The sequence below is a fragment of the Phaseolus vulgaris genome, chromosome 9 (genome assembly GCF_000499845.2).
Source record: "Phaseolus vulgaris cultivar G19833 chromosome 9, P. vulgaris v2.0, whole genome shotgun sequence".
NCBI lineage: Eukaryota > Viridiplantae > Streptophyta > Magnoliopsida > Fabales > Fabaceae > Phaseolus > Phaseolus vulgaris.
The window spans coordinates 10,673,984-10,690,926 of NC_023751.2; the positions used below are offsets into that span (position 1 = coordinate 10,673,984).

General features: G+C 33.0%; 3 protein-coding genes across 6 annotated transcripts; 2 read left to right on the forward strand and 1 right to left on the reverse strand.

Moving 5' to 3' along the window:
• Positions 1-4,303: 4,303 nt before the first annotated feature.
• Positions 4,304-6,290, forward strand: LOC137821065 (protein BRASSINAZOLE-RESISTANT 1). The gene is made up of 2 exons (XM_068625483.1): positions 4,304-4,674; positions 5,337-6,290. Exons 1-2 carry the CDS (start codon positions 4,429-4,431, stop codon positions 6,063-6,065), a joined length of 975 nt encoding a protein of 324 aa, XP_068481584.1. The 5' UTR covers positions 4,304-4,428; the 3' UTR covers positions 6,066-6,290.
• A 783-nt stretch (positions 6,291-7,073) lies between these two features.
• On the reverse strand, positions 7,074-9,679 carry LOC137821066 (uncharacterized). Its single transcript, XM_068625484.1, has 4 exons — positions 9,059-9,679; positions 7,996-8,137; positions 7,759-7,900; positions 7,074-7,640 (listed from the first exon to the last, which is right to left on the reverse strand). The coding sequence occupies exons 1-4, from the start codon at positions 9,411-9,413 to the stop codon at positions 7,317-7,319; spliced, it is 963 nt and encodes a 320-aa protein (XP_068481585.1). The 5' UTR covers positions 9,414-9,679; the 3' UTR covers positions 7,074-7,316.
• Positions 9,680-10,451: 772 nt separating this feature from the next.
• LOC137820503 (lysophospholipid acyltransferase LPEAT1) lies at positions 10,452-16,758 on the forward strand. 4 transcript variants are annotated; one of them, XM_068624625.1, is made up of 9 exons: positions 10,452-11,244; positions 11,834-11,950; positions 12,065-12,102; positions 12,360-12,424; positions 13,058-13,126; positions 13,825-13,958; positions 14,542-14,682; positions 16,071-16,134; positions 16,511-16,758. In XM_068624625.1, exons 1-9 carry the CDS (start codon positions 10,792-10,794, stop codon positions 16,528-16,530), a joined length of 1,101 nt encoding a protein of 366 aa, XP_068480726.1. In that variant the 5' UTR covers positions 10,452-10,791; the 3' UTR covers positions 16,531-16,758. The 4 variants fall into 4 exon arrangements, 3 of the variants coding, with proteins under 3 accessions (XP_068480726.1, XP_068480727.1, XP_068480725.1); XR_011082642.1 differs by having other exon boundaries at positions 10,488-11,244; positions 14,523-14,682; XM_068624626.1 differs by lacking the exon at positions 16,511-16,758 and having other exon boundaries at positions 10,488-11,244; positions 14,523-14,682; positions 16,071-16,401.
• Positions 16,759-16,943: the final 185 nt, after the last annotated feature.

Consider the following 16,943-nt stretch of genomic DNA (forward strand, 5'->3'; position numbering starts at 1 on the left):
GTGTTGTTTACCATTTTGTGTGAAGATTTTTATAATTTGTAAACTATTTAATTTTCATAATTCATAAACTAACACATCATAACCCAAAATAAATTGAAATAATTATAGTATAGTTAATTATGTAACATGTAATGTAATGGAATTTTAAGTGTATTTTTTTTTAATTGATATTAAATGAGAATTTATTTATAATTTGAAATATTACAAATTTTGTAATACACTTTTTTTTATTTGTAAATCAATTTTCAAATTTTACAAATTTTTAATACACTTTTATATTTTTACATTAGTATGAAAATGTTTCAACCTTATTTTTAATTATATATATATATATATATTTATTTTTGTAAAAATGATTATTTTTCTCTAATCAAACGGTGAATCTTTTGGATATTTATAATCAATTATTGGAATGAGTATTTACTGGTTTTTTTTAAGTAACAAACGAATTTTCAGTGTCAAATATATTATAATTGTGGTATCATAAGTATATTATAACTGTGGTATCATAGGTCAAGTTCAAGTAATTTGTAAACTATTGTGAATAGGAATAAAATAGATATGAAAACAATCTTAAATAATAACAAACATTTAATATAACAATCTCATTGTTTGTTCTTATATTATTATAATAGTTGAAATAACATAAATTTACTTAAATAAGGAATTAACATTTAATATTGAAAAATACTAAATATAGAAGGGTGGGGAGAACATGTAAAACATAAAAAAGAACATCGAAAAAAGAACAGAACAACTAGACTGAAAATCATTGTTTATGACTAAACTAACACTACAAGAAAAATTGGAATTACATACAACCAAAATCCGTATGTAAAATCCAAAATCCGTATGTAATGTAAAAAAAATTATTTTTAACTTTTTCATTATTTCTAATTATTATTTATGTCTATTTATATTATTTATTAATGTTGGAAGCCATCTGCACTTAATATGACTCTTTTTCTTTGAATAGTGTCTCTTCTTATCTAGTAGTAATAATTTCCATAGCAGTCACAACGCGACAAGATCCAACTTGCCCTGCCATCTACCACTAGAAGGTTAATTTTACATACGGATTTTGATCCGTATGTAATAATCCGTATATAATTCGCGTTTTTCTTGTAGTTTAAATATATAAGTAAGAGGCATTGTTGTTGGCTTGAACAATAATATTATAACCTCTAAGAGTTAACCTGAACCATTTTAATATCTAATTTCATACTGAAATTATGTTTGTCACATAAAAAAAACAAACAAATAAAGAGGTATTTCAATAGTTTTGGTACTACAGTACCACTAGAAAATATGTCTATAATTAAAAATAGTGGAAGAAAATATGTGTTAAAAGATTAGATGAATATAGTTTTGAGAACTTATTTTCTTTTAATTGATTTAGTTTTTATTGTATTTTTTTTAAATTTATCTTTTCTAAGTTAAAACTTATAAAATCAGTTAAAATAACAAACTAAAATTATAAATAAACCTAAATACAATAATTCAAAAGTATAATAGATAAAAAAATAAATTGTCAACAGGTACAGTAAAACATTTACCTAGTAACATTTATTATTTAACTTAAACACGTTCCTATCATTTTGTCTTTGTTTTGAGAAATGTTACATAACCAGTTTACTTCTTCTCATGGTCACAACATATGTCATGAATGTAACGTATATTGATTATGTTAATTTAGGGTATACCCTTTTAGTTTACTTCTTCTCATGGTCACTTCATCTCAAATATATTAATTTGTAAAATAATGTTTTAATAAAAGACACAAAAAAAATTCTTCGGTTGTTTTTTAAATTTATTTTACCTTATTCCATCAAATACAACAACTTAAATTTTATTGGTTTAAAAGTGTTAATATTTCTTTTTCACCTTTTATGTTTTGTGGTTTTATAAAATACCTACTCATAAATTTTGAATGAATAGTCTTAACTCTTATTAGTTTAGTTTTTTTGTTGTGCATTATTAACTTTTGAAACATTCACTTATGATTTTTTTTACATGATTAATACCTGAAAATCACATATTTAAAATTAAAGCATGATGTACAAATATAATTATAATTTTGATACATTATTAGCCTAACAAATTTTATAATTTTACTTTGAAATTTTTTTATAATTTAATTGAAACACATTAATAGTTGTTTCAAGTGATTTAGTTTAGTATTTGCAAGAAAAAGAAGTTATAAATCATTCGTGTTTGGATTTATGTATTTGGAACAATTTAAAAGGATGGAAAAGAGTAGGAGAAGGAGTTTACTGTCATCCCATCCATAAGTATTAGTGAGATCAAAGTGCCTGTAGTTTTGCTCAGCACAGTGTTGATAAGTGAATTTTTTTTGTCTTTAAGACAGAGACTATTATTGTTTGGAAAATAATAATTTTTGTCTCACTAATTTATTGTTTGATTTAATTTTTGTATTTTATTTTCTCAGTAAGTAATAAATTTGTGTGTCTTATTTTAGTAGCTTGGATTGATTCAGTCTCATTATGGATTTGTACCATTTTACAGGGTAAGTTATGATATTGGTAGGTTGGTTATGAGTTATAATTAAAGAACACATTATGATTATGCTTCTCAACTTGGTTGTATGTATTTAAGAATAACACAATCAATTAAAATAACTTGCATAATATGCAAGTTTAAATGGATTATATAAATTACCTTGATTATGTGGCTTCATGACTTTTTTTATTTTATTTTTAAATAATCACAATCACAGTTTATCATTTTGTAATTTTCCCTTTTTATCAATATGGATGTCAAATATGTATAGATGAGACCTTTAGTTATTTACCATTTTGTGTGAAGATTTTCATAATCTGTAAACAATTTAATTTTCATAACTCATAAACTGACACATCATAACCCAAAATAAATTGAAATAATTATATAATATGAGATGTAATGGAATTTTAAGTGTACTTTTTTATTTAATTGATATTAAATGAAAATTTATTCATGAATTTGGTCCTCAATGCAGATTTGAAATATTACAAATTTTTAATACACTTTTATATTTTATATTGTTATGGAAAAAATGTTTCAACCTTATTTTCAATTATATATATATATATTTTTTAAAGTTTAGATAAATGTTTATATTATTTTTGCATTATATAAAGTATTTCTTTCATAATTGTTCATTTCTTATTAAATTATAATTATTATAAACTTGTTGCTGAAATCTACTTATTTTTCTCAATCAGAATAATTTCCATCTCTTTCTCTTACTTTCTCCTCTTTTTCACCCCTACTCCAATCCAAACAAAATGAAGAATATGAATATTTTGTACACTCCCATTTAATCATAATCTCTTACAAAATTAAAGTTATTGATTTTTATAATAACTACATAATTAAAGGCAAGTCCTACATTTTAGAATAACACCTATTTTTGTGTGTAAAAAGATCTTTTCCACTAGCAAAGTGTCAAAATAAATTACTTGTCTCCTATTATTTTAACTTTCTTCATTCTTCTCTTACAATATTTTTCTTTGAATAGTGTCTCTTCTTATCTGGTAGTAATAATTTCGGTAAGCGACAAGATCAACTTGTCCTGCCATCCATCACTAGTTTTGTAGCATCTCAGAGTGTTTCATGATTTTCATCTCCAGTAGTAAGGAGCACATCCTCAATAATTGAAGTAACAGAAAAATAATAATCAGATAATTGGATTAAACTAACCCAGAAAAGATATTATTGTAATAATTAGATCTAAAAATCGAATGTGATCACAAAATAATGCACAATGCTTAGCATACAGAAGACTCAAAAGGAATAATTAACAGTGAGAAGGAAAACAACAAAGAAAGAAATTAACAGTGAGAAGGAAAACAACAAAGAAAGAAACAAAAATGGAGAAGGGTTATATCATGCCCGTGCCAAGATCCTTCACGCGGAACCCGGGTCGGGTCTTCACATGGTGATATCGCACATGTTGTGTTAATTGTGTGAGCCGTTACGTTAAAGGGAGAAGAAAAAGAAAAGAAAAGGCAAAGGAAAAAGTGTTTGGGAAGATCGAAATTGGAAGGTGGATCCATCACCACCCGTTGTGGCATAACCACTTTGAAAGGGCTTAGTTTGAGTAGAGGTGAGCTAAGCCCATATGTGGGCCCCATGGGCAGTAATAATTAGGTGATCAAAAGGCAGTGCACATGTTATGCTAGGTCTCCGCACCACCATGCCTTTTATAGCGTCTACTTGTCAATCACGTCCCATCTTTTAACGCTGCTGATACGCGTGGCCCTCAAGATATTCGGTGAGGGTTTCCGCATCTTATTATAACCTCCCCAACTAGCTCCTAGAGGGAGACAACACCTTCTATTCTTCAACCATTACAAGAAGTGGAAGCAGCGCATTCCTCGTGAGCCTCTTCTCTGTCTTTGTTTAGATCGGCTACTGGAACTCACAATGACTTCCGACGGAGCAACGTCGGCAGCTGCGGCTGCCAATCGGAGGAAGCCGTCCTGGAGGGAAAGAGAGAACAACCGGCGGAGGGAGAGGCGGAGAAGAGCCATAGCTGCCAAGATATACACTGGACTTAGGGCACAGGGGAACTACAATTTGCCCAAACATTGCGACAACAACGAGGTTTTGAAGGCTCTGTGCATCGAAGCTGGCTGGACTGTTGAAGAAGACGGCACCACCTATCGTAAGGTATTCTTCTTTTTCCTTCTCTCAACTTCTTCATTCTCTCAACGTGTTTAATTTCATCGAGATCTCACTTTTTCCGATTTTGCATTCACTGTTCACTGTTTGATTCAAATCTTGCTCCAATAACATGAATCCTCACTATTTTTTTTATCTTTAGTTTTCTCGTGTCTGTAAGAGAGAGAATATGAGTTGTTCTTTAGAACAAATAGGTAACACATGAATCAACAAGGTCAATTTTCCTCAACCAATGATGTGTATGCTTCTATTCATGCTTAATTGTTTAAAATGATCATGTTCAATTATGAATTCAATGTTAAATTGCCTAGAACTAGAATAATCACTTTCAAATATGAATAAAAGTGATTTTGTGTGTTTTATTTTACAAATAGGAGAATTGATGTTGACTTGAAATTTGATTGTGTTGAAACATTTTTTTTGTTAATTTTTGCATGTAGTAAAAAAAAAATAGACCCTAACTTTGGGATAAAATTATTTAAAATAAATTGCTTAATTTCTTAACCTATTTTTACTAGAAGTGAATGGTGCAAATGTTAAACGCACACCGAGGTGTAATTAAGCAAAATTGGGATGTCTAGTGTAGATACTTTGTAAAAGATATGGATGTACTGATTTGGTTTCGGGTATGACTATTGTTTGTGGAATAGGGATGCAGGGTACCATTTCCAGGGGATGGCGCTGACACCTCCATCAGAAACACCCCCTTTTCATCACAAAATCTGAGTCCTCTTTCTTCTTCGTTTCCAAGTCCAATTCCTTCCTACCAAGTTAGCCCCTCCTCCTCTTCTTTTCCGAGCCCTTCTCGTTTGGATGACAACAACGCGTCAAATTTGATTCCTTATATTCGACATTCTTTCTCTGCTTCTCTCCCTCCTCTGAGAATATCAAATAGCGCCCCTGTGACCCCGCCTTTGTCTTCGCCAACTTCAAGAAACCCCAAACCAATACCCACATGGGACTCCATTGTCAAAGCCTCCATGGCATCATCATTCAACCACCACCACCAAAACCACCCTCTCTTCGCTGCTTCTGCCCCGGCTAGCCCCACACACCGCCAGCTTCATGCCCCGCCCACTATTCCCGAATGTGATGAGTCTGATACCTCCACTGTTGAGTCTGGCCAGTGGTTGAACTTCCAAGCATTTGCACCTTCTGTTTCTGCAGTGCCCATCTCTCCCACCTTGAACTTTATCAAACCTGTTGTGAGTCAGCAGCACATGCACAACCTCAACCACCCTGATAACCGTATCCAAGAGATGAGAAACTCAGAAGTGCAATTTGGGGTGCAGGTGAAGCCCTGGGTTGGGGAGAGGATTCATGAAGGGGGATTGGATGATTTGGAGCTCACACTAGGAAGTGGGAAGACGCTTGCTTAGGCGGCAAACACTGTTTCCTGGATTATGTCAGATTGAGAGGGTGAGGATGAGTGAGACCCTACAATTGTTTATTTAATTTTGGGGTGTTGAAACTTGAAACTCAAGTAATTGTTAGTAGATTGTCATGCTCTCTAGCTGCAAGCAACACTTCTTATGTATGTAGTCACATACTAGTTATTGGAATCCGCAAGTATAAGACTTCAGGGCGCTTTATGGTTACAGTAACTACGTGCAAAACCAAGACTCTTCCTTTACTCATTTTTTTATCATATCAATTTTATTTATATTTTTAAGGATTTCAGTTTTTAAAAATATAAACAAATAAAATCAGAATAAATAATTCATTTGGTTATCTGTTTTTCATTGGATCCTTTTCTCCTCAACCTTCCTATCTATCCAAACATGCCCAACAAAACTGGTGTTTGTTTATAAATGGTCAATAGTACTACAGTTACTTTTGCACAGTTTCTTCCCAGAACAATTAAAATGGTCAGAAATCTATGTTTAGCAAAACAATGCAATCGAATTGTCTTGTTTAGTGGACTTGATTCCACTCTGATTTTAGTCTGTCAAATCACAAAACCCAACTTCTAAATAGAATTTTAAACAGACCTATCATAGAATTCGTACTTATTATAGAGACTAAAAGATTATCAAATTGAAGCATTTTGAAAAAAAAATAAAAATTCTCAAACTAATTAATTTGCAATCATAATATCGGTTGGTGAAGTGAACTAGGATAAAGCAAGAAAATTGTACGAGGAAACCCATGATAGGCAAGGCAAGGACACAGTGAACAAGGATAAGCAAGAAAATTGTTGTACGAGGAAACCCATGATGGGCAAGACAAGGACGCAAACAAAGGACCAATGCAAAAGACCCTCGAGATGAAGTTTCTAACAGTCCCCCATTATTATGGATTAGGTTATAAATGATGATAGTATTCCAAATATGTCCATGAATATGAAATATAACGGACATGGAAAATGCATTATCAATTCTACATGGTGGCAATACTAAGCTGAAAATTAATTACAGAACACCGAAACAGAAAAACAACTTTATCAGTCAAGTGTAGTCAAAGAAACATGCACCTTCAGATGCGAACACCAATAACAAGATGGGGCCTGTCATTTTTTGGTTAGGTTAGGTGAAACACGACCAAATTAACTAAGAATAAAATTATAGCATACAATACAATTACAAAAGTAAAATGACAACAACAATCCACCATGTCTTCAGTGATTCTGTTTATCTCAGCTCCGAAGTTTCATTTTGTAACTTATTACTCTCCTTAACCTCAGTTTTGAATTCGTTTTTGGTCGTCACGTTGCATTCTTGGTGCCTGAAGCATGTCAAGAGGTGGTCATTAACAAGTCCCGCTACTTGCAGGAACGAATAAACCACAGTCGGTCCCACACATTGGAAACCTCTACGCATCATGTCCTTGCTTATCACTTCTGCTTTTGGAGTCTTGGCTGGTACTTGCCGCCCATATCTGAATTCATTTCTTATCGGTTTGTGGTTAACAAATCTCCAACAGTAATTGCTGAACGAGCCAAACTCCCTCTGAACCTATAATGGATAAATCATTAACCAATGTGATTTTGAGATGCATTAGTTCCGACTTTCCTCACTTTAAAATTCAAATCTCCACTCATATATTTGCTTCAAAAGCAGCATTAAAAGTTACCTTAAGTAATTGTTTAGCATTTTCCACAATGGCACGAAGCTTTGGTTCTGATAACAATGAGCTGTCGTTTCTTTTCAGTGTTAGCAATTTCTTTTCAGTAAACTGTGCAACTGATGATGGGTCAAAATTTTCAAAAAGCTTCCTGTGGCACATGTTCAATTCTAAGAGTCAGATAATACGTATTTACATAAAGTGTCACGGTTTAAAAAAAATTGGTTGATTTAGAGATAGACATGCCTGAATATGTCCCTCTGGTTAAGAATTGTTGACCAACTATGTTCTGCCAATGCTTGTGAAAATACCAGAAGTTCAAATAGCTTTCTATCATTATTAACTGGAACACCCCATTCCTCATCATGGAAAGCAGTGTAAAGGGGATCTGTTTAGAATGGAGTAGCATTGCTTGAGAAGGTAATTATCAATGGGGCAAGGTAAATAAGAGCTTGCACATTCTAGTTAATTTAAGAATATTGAGAAATTAATAAGTGATCCAAACACTAATTTTCATATAACTTATATTCACAATTTATAATTTATTAAAAAATTAATAATACTTAATTATATACTGTATCTCTTGAAAAATAGTATTCAGAATCACTTAACAATCACCCACTAATAAAAATTGGAAATTTAGAACTATAAAAAAAAGAGAGTTTACAAACAAAATCCGAAGCTAAAAAGAGGTAACGAGGATATTTCTTCTAACTTCATTGGGGGAAATGTGATATACTTTTGTCTTTAAATGTAAAGATAATTTTCAATGAATACAATTTGAGAATAATTTTAGAAAAAATCTCTCTATATTATATGAAAATAAAAATGTAAAATAAATTGAATTATGTTTTTTTATAGTTTAAGAGTAATTAATTTTACTAATAATTAGTCAAGAGGAGATACTGTCGTGTAAATAAGTGACATGTAATAACTACTACCGAACAAAACCATTTTTGGACCATAAATACCACGAGAAGCGAAATGACGACAAACGTTTAGAATCACAATAAATATATATTATCTACAAGTCCACTAAAATAATTGTCGTACAAAGTTTTGTCACAATAATAAAATAAAAGATATAACAAAAAAAACAAAAGACAAATACATTTTATTAAATATTGTCATTTATATTTTTTTTATGTAATAGTTTTTATTTTTTAATTACTTAAGCCTGGAAAATTGGATACATGCAGGTTCAAATTCTTACTATTTATTAAAAAAACAAAAGTGGTGACTTTTTAACACTGAAAAAGAAAATGAAGATTCTCTTCTGCGAGTGTGTGTGTGGGCGAGGCACGCTTACCAGAATGTGGAGTGATCCATTCACATCTCTTGGGAGGCGGAGACACGGTGGTGGCTACGTCCACGGCGTCGGGCACAACCCTAACCGGCTTAAACCCGTTACGGTTCACGCTTCTCCTGCTTGCAGTTGCAGTTGCGGGATTCACCGTTTTGGGAGTTGAATTGCTTGAACAGGAATCCGGGGAACACGTGCTATCCAAGGAGACGTTGCTTTCCGTAACGGCATTAGGAATTTGCGGTGGCAGGTTTCTCGGGCGCGGAGGAGTCTTTACGTGGTTGTGGTTCTTGTGCTTGGGCACGTTGTCGAAAGTCACTCTGTTTCCGGCGGGTTTGAGAATGGGTCGCGGTTCGGGCATTGTAAGTGTTTGTTTGTTGGATTGGATTTGAAATTTTGGTTCTGAAGGATGAGATGAATATATAGTGAAGAAAAGGGGAAGAGAGTAAGAGTGAAGTTTAGCGTAGGCGAAAGGTCACAGTCAGCATTGTTCAGTAACGTTAAAGGAATTGGATTGTGTGGGTTTGTTGTGAGAATTGGCCTTGCTTTTGTTTGTTGTATTGTTGTATGGAGGTTGGGTTGCTTTGTCAACCGTTGAGAAAAAGAATCCAAAGACTCTCACACCCACCAAAAGGCCACCTCATCTCTCTATCTATAACTTCTCCCAACATGGGCCGGGCCCTCACTTATCTTCTATGCAAGCCCTGCCCATTAAAATAATTGAATTTTTTATTTTCTAGAAATCAGATTACTCGGCCTGTTGTAACCTCAAGAAAATGGGTGGGCCGATGCAACCCAATTCATTTAAGGCTTCTTCTTTCTGCACCCCTACATTTTTCTTCCTGCACCCCCACAATTTTCTAAATCCCGAAACTGGCCTTAATATTTTATTTGAAAAAAGTCATCGTGGTTACTGGAAATAGGAATCTGAGAGTATGCTACGGATTCATCAATTCGGAACTGAATATTTTTTTTCTGGATGAGGGGGTGTTTTGGAAGTAATTTTTGCATAAATTATTGATTTTCGGATTGCTGAATCCGGAAGCCTAATTCTGTTACGGATTCGTGAATCCGGAATTTTTTTTTTGAATTACGGATTTCTGAATCCAGAATGCATATTTCTGTTACGGATTGGAGGATCCAAAATACTTTTTTTGAATAATGAATTTTTGAATGTGAAATGCATAATTTGAATTACGGGATTGGTTGTGGATCCAAAATTTTACCAGAAGTGTCAATCTAAAATTTTTCTGGATTCCATAATCCATAATGCAAAAAAATAAATACAATTCAAGTGTATTTTAGGGTTTTTATAAAATAATTGGGACAATTTAGTCTTTGCATAACATTGTGGGGGTGCAGGAAGAAAAATGTAGGGATGCAGAAACTGCCTTCATTTAATCATTTTGATCAGTTCAGCAAATATATGGAAGAAACAACTTTTATTTATTTTTTATTTATTTTTTTTGTGAAAGAGATATTTTAACGAGTATATATAGTTTTCGGTGCTTGGAAAAAAAGGGGAAAAAAGGAGATTTGTGAGGAAAGAAAAGAAAAAGTAGCAGATCGCATAAGCGAATAAAAGGAAGAAACAGAAGCATCTGTGTGGTCTATCCTTTTCCCTGTTGCGTCGCTGCATTTCTCTTCCCTCTCTTGCTAAAACCCTAAATCTATTATTCATGGAAGGGAAAACCAGTGAGTAATTCATCAATCAAAGTAGCTTCATCGTTCGATCCACAATGGAGTCCGAGCTCAAAGACCTCAATTCCAAGCCTCCCAACGGCAGCACCGCTCGGGATGACCGTCCTCTCCTAAAGTCCGAGTCTCTAGCCTCCGCCGACAGCATCGCCGAGATGGAGAAGAAGTTCGCTGCTTACGTCCGCCGAGACATCTACGGCACCATGGGACGGGGCGAGTTGCCGGCGAAGGAGAAGCTCTTGCTCGGTTTCGCGTTGGTCACTCTTCTCCCTATCAGAGTTCTTCTCGCGGCCACCGTTTTGCTCTTCTATTACTTAATTTGTAGGATTTGTACTCTCTTCTATGCGCCCAATCGCGAAGATGAACAAGAACATTACGCTCACATGAGTGGGTGGAGGAGAGCGGTTATTGTTTCATGTGGACGCGCCCTCTCCAGAGTCATGCTCTTCATTTTTGGCTTTTATTGGATCCCCGTATTTAACTCTGCTTCTCAGGTTATTTTAATTGCTTTGTCTTATTCGCTTTCTCAGTTTCTAGTTATTGACTTTTATATGGGACTCGATGATATCCATGACCTCAAGTTTAGCTTACTTGAGTGTTGGATAGTGTAAAAGTAAGAGCATTCAGAATTGTTTTTAGAATTATAAATATAAGGACAAAACTTAGATACGGGGCTCTTCTCCAGAGAGATTTTGCCTGATATTTTATTCCTTTTTGTTTTCTGGGTAAAAATATAAGTATTATATATGGATAGAGAGTGTCATTTACTCACTAATTGTATTTCTCATTTCAGTTGAAGTTATGTGAATTCTGTCCCGTAGGAACTGAAAAAAGGATTTAGTTACTTTTTTTCATTCCTTTTTTAGTATTTTCAGTACGTGGTTTGTTAGTAAGCTTACTGAGAAGTGGTGTCTCCCTTTGCTTTTCACTCCTGAGTGGAATGATGAAATGTATTTTAACAGTTATTAGATGACAAGTCTTTAGTCATCTTGTTTCATTATATTTTGCAACAAGAAAAATGTTATGTATTGGTATTTGATTTTAGTTCTTCCTCTCTTCTTTTGTTTACTTCAATTCCCGAAGGAAGACGAGCAACAGCCTGAAGAGTTGGAGAGACCTGGTGTAATAATATCTAATCATGTGTCATACCTGGATATTTTGTATCACATGTCATCCTCGTTCCCTAGTTTTGTTGCTAAGGTTTGTGTTACGACTAACTTTTTGCTCCATGACTAGTTGAATATGAATGTATCCTTTACGGATGTTTGTTGCTGACATTTTTTTTGTTTCAATTATTGGATTTCATTGATGTAGAGATCAGTGGCTAGACTTCCTCTCGTTGGTCTCATCAGGTCTGTTAGCTTAAATTGGATTATTGCAACCTTAGATCACATTGCTTCATTTGGGTTCCTTAGATCTTTACATGCTCTGGTCTATTCCCCCCTCAAATTTCCATTTAAAATTGTTATTTCATAAGATTAGGGATCAGCATATGGTTCTGAAAATGAGAATGCCAGATTTCTTATAATTCAATATGCATTATTTTTCTATTGCAAGGGACTGCTAAAAAATCAGGTGGTTATATATTTTGGTATGTTTCTTGTGACAGTAAGTGCCTTGGTTGTGTCTATGTTCAGCGGGAATCAAAGTCATCAGACTTCAAGGGTGTTTCAGGTGCGCATATGTATCTTTGTATGAGCATGCACTTTATAATAATTATAACACTGTACAATTCGAACAATGTAAAAGAATGTAAAATCCCTTGTTGTATTCCTTATTCTGTGCTTTATGTTTTTTCTTTTCATATTTTTTATGGCACTGCATTAGTTTTTTTGTATCTTGATTTTTTAATTTTTCTACACAATATGCATACCTCCCAATCGTTTAATTGTAAGGCATACATTAGAAGATCCGATATAAACCTTTATGTACCATTTGTTGAAGACTGCCCAATCATTGTTGGTAGTTGAGGAAGTTGACTTATCTTAGAAGTTCTCATTCAGAGTGTTTGGTGGCATCACTCGTCTGATTAGAATTCCAAAGTCTTTACATAAATAGGAACTAACAGCAATTAATCTTCGTTTTCCTTTGTCTGTATTAATTTTATTTGTTTAATTTGAATTTCCCCTTTGGCATCTAAATACACTCAAGCTATTTATCACTGTCTAGAGGGCAGTTGTCCTGTTATGAATATTAGTTATATTGAGTGTTATAACTGGTGGCTAAATTTAATCTCGTGCAATCTTTTCTTTGGGACATAATCATCCATAACATCTCGAAGCTAACATGTGAATTTTCATTCTGCAGCTGTTGTCACTGATAGAATTCGAGAAGCTCATCGAAATGAGTCTGCTCCATTAATGATGTTATTTCCAGGTTATCATCCTCTTTGCTCTTTTTTTGGAGAGGGATTGATCAAATTTATTCTTTCAATATTTAGTAGTATTTGGTATCCTGTTGTGTCCAATTTATAAAAAATTTATATAATCTTAAGAAGATGAAGCCACAGTAGTTGGCAGTTTTTTAAGTTTTTAAATTTTTTTTACCCCTACCCACCTCTTTGTTCTCTATTATATTAAGAGGAAGGTATTGATTTTGTATATACTGGCGTATAAAATGATTGATGTGGATTTTTCTACTTCTATTTCAACTTGTATTTATAATAAAATTAATTTTTGGTGATTATAGTTGCTGTATTTCTTGACCTTTTATCCTATTTGTTAATACTGAATCCATGTTCTCATCAACAGGCAGAAGTTTATGTTTTTAATTCACTCTTTTCTCTATTAAATCCATTTTCAACCTAAAGATTCATTAGTTATGTTCACTTCTTAGTGGCCACACCTCTCATTTTGTATCTTAAAATATAATTCTGTAGCTTTAAGTTCTTCATGTTTATTAATTTATTCTGCTGCTATTAATTGTTGCATATGGTTACAGTAGTCGTAGTTTATCAGTTTCTTTCACTCATTTCTATTTATCATTTAATTATTAATGGAGTAATTTAAGTTTCTTTCACTCATTTGTATTTATCATTTACAATCACTTAATTTAATGATATGGGTATTCTACAGAAGGTACAACCACAAATGGAGAGTTCCTCCTTCCATTCAAGACTGGTGGTTTTTTAGCAAAGGCACCAGTACTTCCTGTGATTTTAAGATATCATTACCAGAGATTTAGCCCTGCCTGGGATACCATATCTGGGGTAAGTACTTAAATAGTAATAAAGTGTCACGTTTTTTGCTGGATTCTGATTATAAAAGCCAATCTTATACCCAATATATAAACTGTTCTATTCCGATAACTGTTATATTTTGAATCTAGAGGTGTACCTAAGGTTTGAATTCTATGTAGTTACTTTTTTCTTGAATTTTCTTCTGAAAGTATGATGCCATGTCTGAAATTGTGAGAAAGCTAGTGGAACTCTTTATTCTCACTTGGCTTCATACTTGGTAGTTGATAGTGCAATTTCTTTTTATTTTTTCTTTTGCGTGAGTAGCTCAAAAACATTCTTTCTACATGTGTAAAGCGTAAAAAGTTGTAGTACGTTTTAGAACAGAGACCAGCTTTTGTCCTTCAAAGGATGCTGTGTTAACCATCTAGGAGAAACGATTTGTTGCTGCTATTACTATTCTTATTTTAATGTTATCTGCTCATTTTCTATAAGAAACTCTAATAAAATTTAATTCTTTGAAATCTTTTGGTGTAATTTCTATTGTAGAAATTGTCATCTTTCTTAGTAACATTTGTTTTTATTCTTTTATTTAAGTGTACATTTACGATGGCAGGTGCGGCATGTGATATTTCTCCTGTGTCAGTTTGTGAATTATATGGACGTGATCCGATTACCTGTTTACTATCCCTCGGAACAGGAGATGGATGATCCTAAACTTTATGCAAATAATGTTAGAAGGTTGATGGCTTCTGAGGTATTGTTTTCTCCGAGAAAAAAAATCACTGTTTCTCTACTGCAGTGTTAATTAAATAGTTAAGGATATAGAGTGTTTTCCTGTTCTATGACTGGAGTCAGTCTTTACTCACATGTGTATAAATTGACACCGAGACTTTACAGTCACACCAAATAATTCTTTAAAGAACTTGCTTTTTTGGGCAACCCATCTGTTGAAAAATTGTTTATTCTTTCTGCATTTTCAGAATTGAGTTAAAAGTGCTACATGCTTTAATTGTTGGTATTTTCTTTTCTTTTCTTTGAAAAGTATATTGTAAATTAATTTTGTATTTACTTTTTTAGCGTGATATGTTGTAAACTAATTCAACTGTGGATATTTAATTTTTGTTTTGGAGGAAATGTTAGAATATTAGGACTAGGTGTTTTGGGAGTCTTGTATTGTTGCTTTGCTTGTGATGTTAATTTGCTCTCCTTATTAGTGGGCTTGTACTAAATTGTCCCAAGCCATACACTGGTACTTGACTTAGATTGGTAGTTTAACTAGGTGTTTGTGGTTTGTATTCAATACAAACAATGCACAACTTACTCTCAAAATACTGTTACACTTGGAAGTTATTCGGTAGACAGAAGTGTGAATCAAAGCCATCTTACACCATATAATCTGTTGGATGACTTTCTTACAGTGTCTATCATTAGATTGGAAGTTTTATCACATTCATAATTGTATAAATTTTTATATTCTACTACTTTTCAAATATAGAAAAATATTAACTCTTGTGTGTGCACACTCACATACTTGCAATGCTGTTTGGTTTAGCAAATTATAGAAACGGTTAAATGTTAATTGAGTATAATATTTAATTTTATGATATTGTCCCTGTAATTTTCATTTTCATCTAGCATAATGGGATTGTTAGCAGTTAGAATTTCCGTTTCTGTTCTGAATTTAATAAGTAGAGTATGTTTTCGGTTTCAAAAAAGGTGGTCAGTTGTTGACCTATTTTTTAGGGATAATACGGAGTTAAAATTTAGCTCATATATTTAGGAAACGACCCACTATTCTGTGAATGAAATTAGCGGGTGCAGATGATGTTTTCTTTGTTGTGTTTGTACGGCTATGAAGCCTAAATTGCATTTTGAATTCAATAAAACTTAAGGTATTGAAAAATAGAAAAAACTCACTATTGTGTTTAACAGGGATACACTTAAAAATCTTACACACTTTCACTTTCAAGGGCTGTCTAGTGAAAATCAAAAGCTTAATTTCCTATTTTACTTTATTTTTATCGTATATCTTATTTTGCTTCCATGTTATACCATTTACAGCAAAGTGTATTGACCTATATCTTATTATATAACTCTGTTGATGCTAGCTTATTTATTCTATGTTGTGTGTTGTACTTGCAGGGTAATTTGATACTTTCTGATATTGGGCTTGCTGAAAAACGAACGTATCATGCTGCTCTCAATGGTAATAATAGCCTGCCTAGTGTTTTGCATCAGAAAGACGAATGATAATTTCTGGCCCCAGTCTCAAATGAAATGTAGTTCAAGTCGAGTTTTAGTTTCAAACTTAGTGTCTCTGCTTAAGAATGTTCGGCTTGCGTGAGGGGTATTTATAGCTAATTAGTATACATTCACCTAAACATCTGAATGGTACTTATGTAATTTTATTGTAAATAATGTGACCAATAATGTTTAATTGATGGTGTTCTATTGAGGCCCACAATTCAAGATCTATTAGTGTTTCTGTTCGTTCACGTTTTTGATTGTGATAAATGACCTGAACTCATTTGAGAAAGACCATGTAACCTTAGATCTGAATCTTCTTTTTCGTTTTCCTGCAGGTTTGTTTTCCCAATGCTAATTCTTCGGATTCGTGGTCTGTATATTCATTGTATGGTTCCGTTATTTATCAGGAAAGAAAAGGAAATTAATATAGAAAATTATGTGCAGAGCAAGAATTCATATTTGAAATGTATTTATCTGATAACTGCATCTAGAGTCTAGAGCATTAACGGATTTCTGAGCGGACGCTCAATGTATGTATATAGGGTCTTCTAAAATATCATTTCCAATTATTCTTATTATTTAATGTTTGTTGCATTTGGTAGAGCGACTTGGGTGCCATTTTTTTCGGGGGGTGATGATGAGTTAACGGCAATAGAAGCTGTTTAGGTTGATTCTTTAAGTAATCTAATTTTATTGGAGCAAATGAGTTTTTACATACTTCATGTAAAGGTTGTTATAGGAGAAACAATCTACGTTGCTTAATTTTTT

What these genes read in the sequence shown, in the direction of transcription:
- LOC137821065 (XM_068625483.1), top strand. Translation starts at nt 4,429, where the DNA reads ATGACTTCCGACGGAGCAACGTCGGCAGCTGCGGCTGCCAATCGGAGG. An exon ending in ACGGCACCACCTATCGTAAG is followed by an intron (nt 4,675 to 5,336) that starts GTATTCTTCTTT and finishes TTTGTGGAATAG; the next exon opens with GGATGCAGGGTACCATTTCC.
- LOC137821066 (XM_068625484.1), bottom strand. Translation starts at nt 9,413, where the DNA reads ATGCCCGAACCGCGACCCATTCTCAAACCCGCCGGAAACAGAGTGACT. An exon ending in ATGGATCACTCCACATTCTG is followed by an intron (nt 8,138 to 9,058) that starts GTAAGCGTGCCT and finishes CATTCTAAACAG; the next exon opens with ATCCCCTTTACACTGCTTTC. An exon ending in ATGCTAAACAATTACTTAAG is followed by an intron (nt 7,641 to 7,758) that starts GTAACTTTTAAT and finishes TATCCATTATAG; the next exon opens with GTTCAGAGGGAGTTTGGCTC.
- LOC137820503 (XM_068624624.1), top strand. Translation starts at nt 10,792, where the DNA reads ATGGAGTCCGAGCTCAAAGACCTCAATTCCAAGCCTCCCAACGGCAGC. An exon ending in ATTAATGATGTTATTTCCAG is followed by an intron (nt 13,127 to 13,824) that starts GTTATCATCCTC and finishes GGTATTCTACAG; the next exon opens with AAGGTACAACCACAAATGGA. An exon ending in GAAGGTTGATGGCTTCTGAG is followed by an intron (nt 14,683 to 16,070) that starts GTATTGTTTTCT and finishes TTGTACTTGCAG; the next exon opens with GGTAATTTGATACTTTCTGA.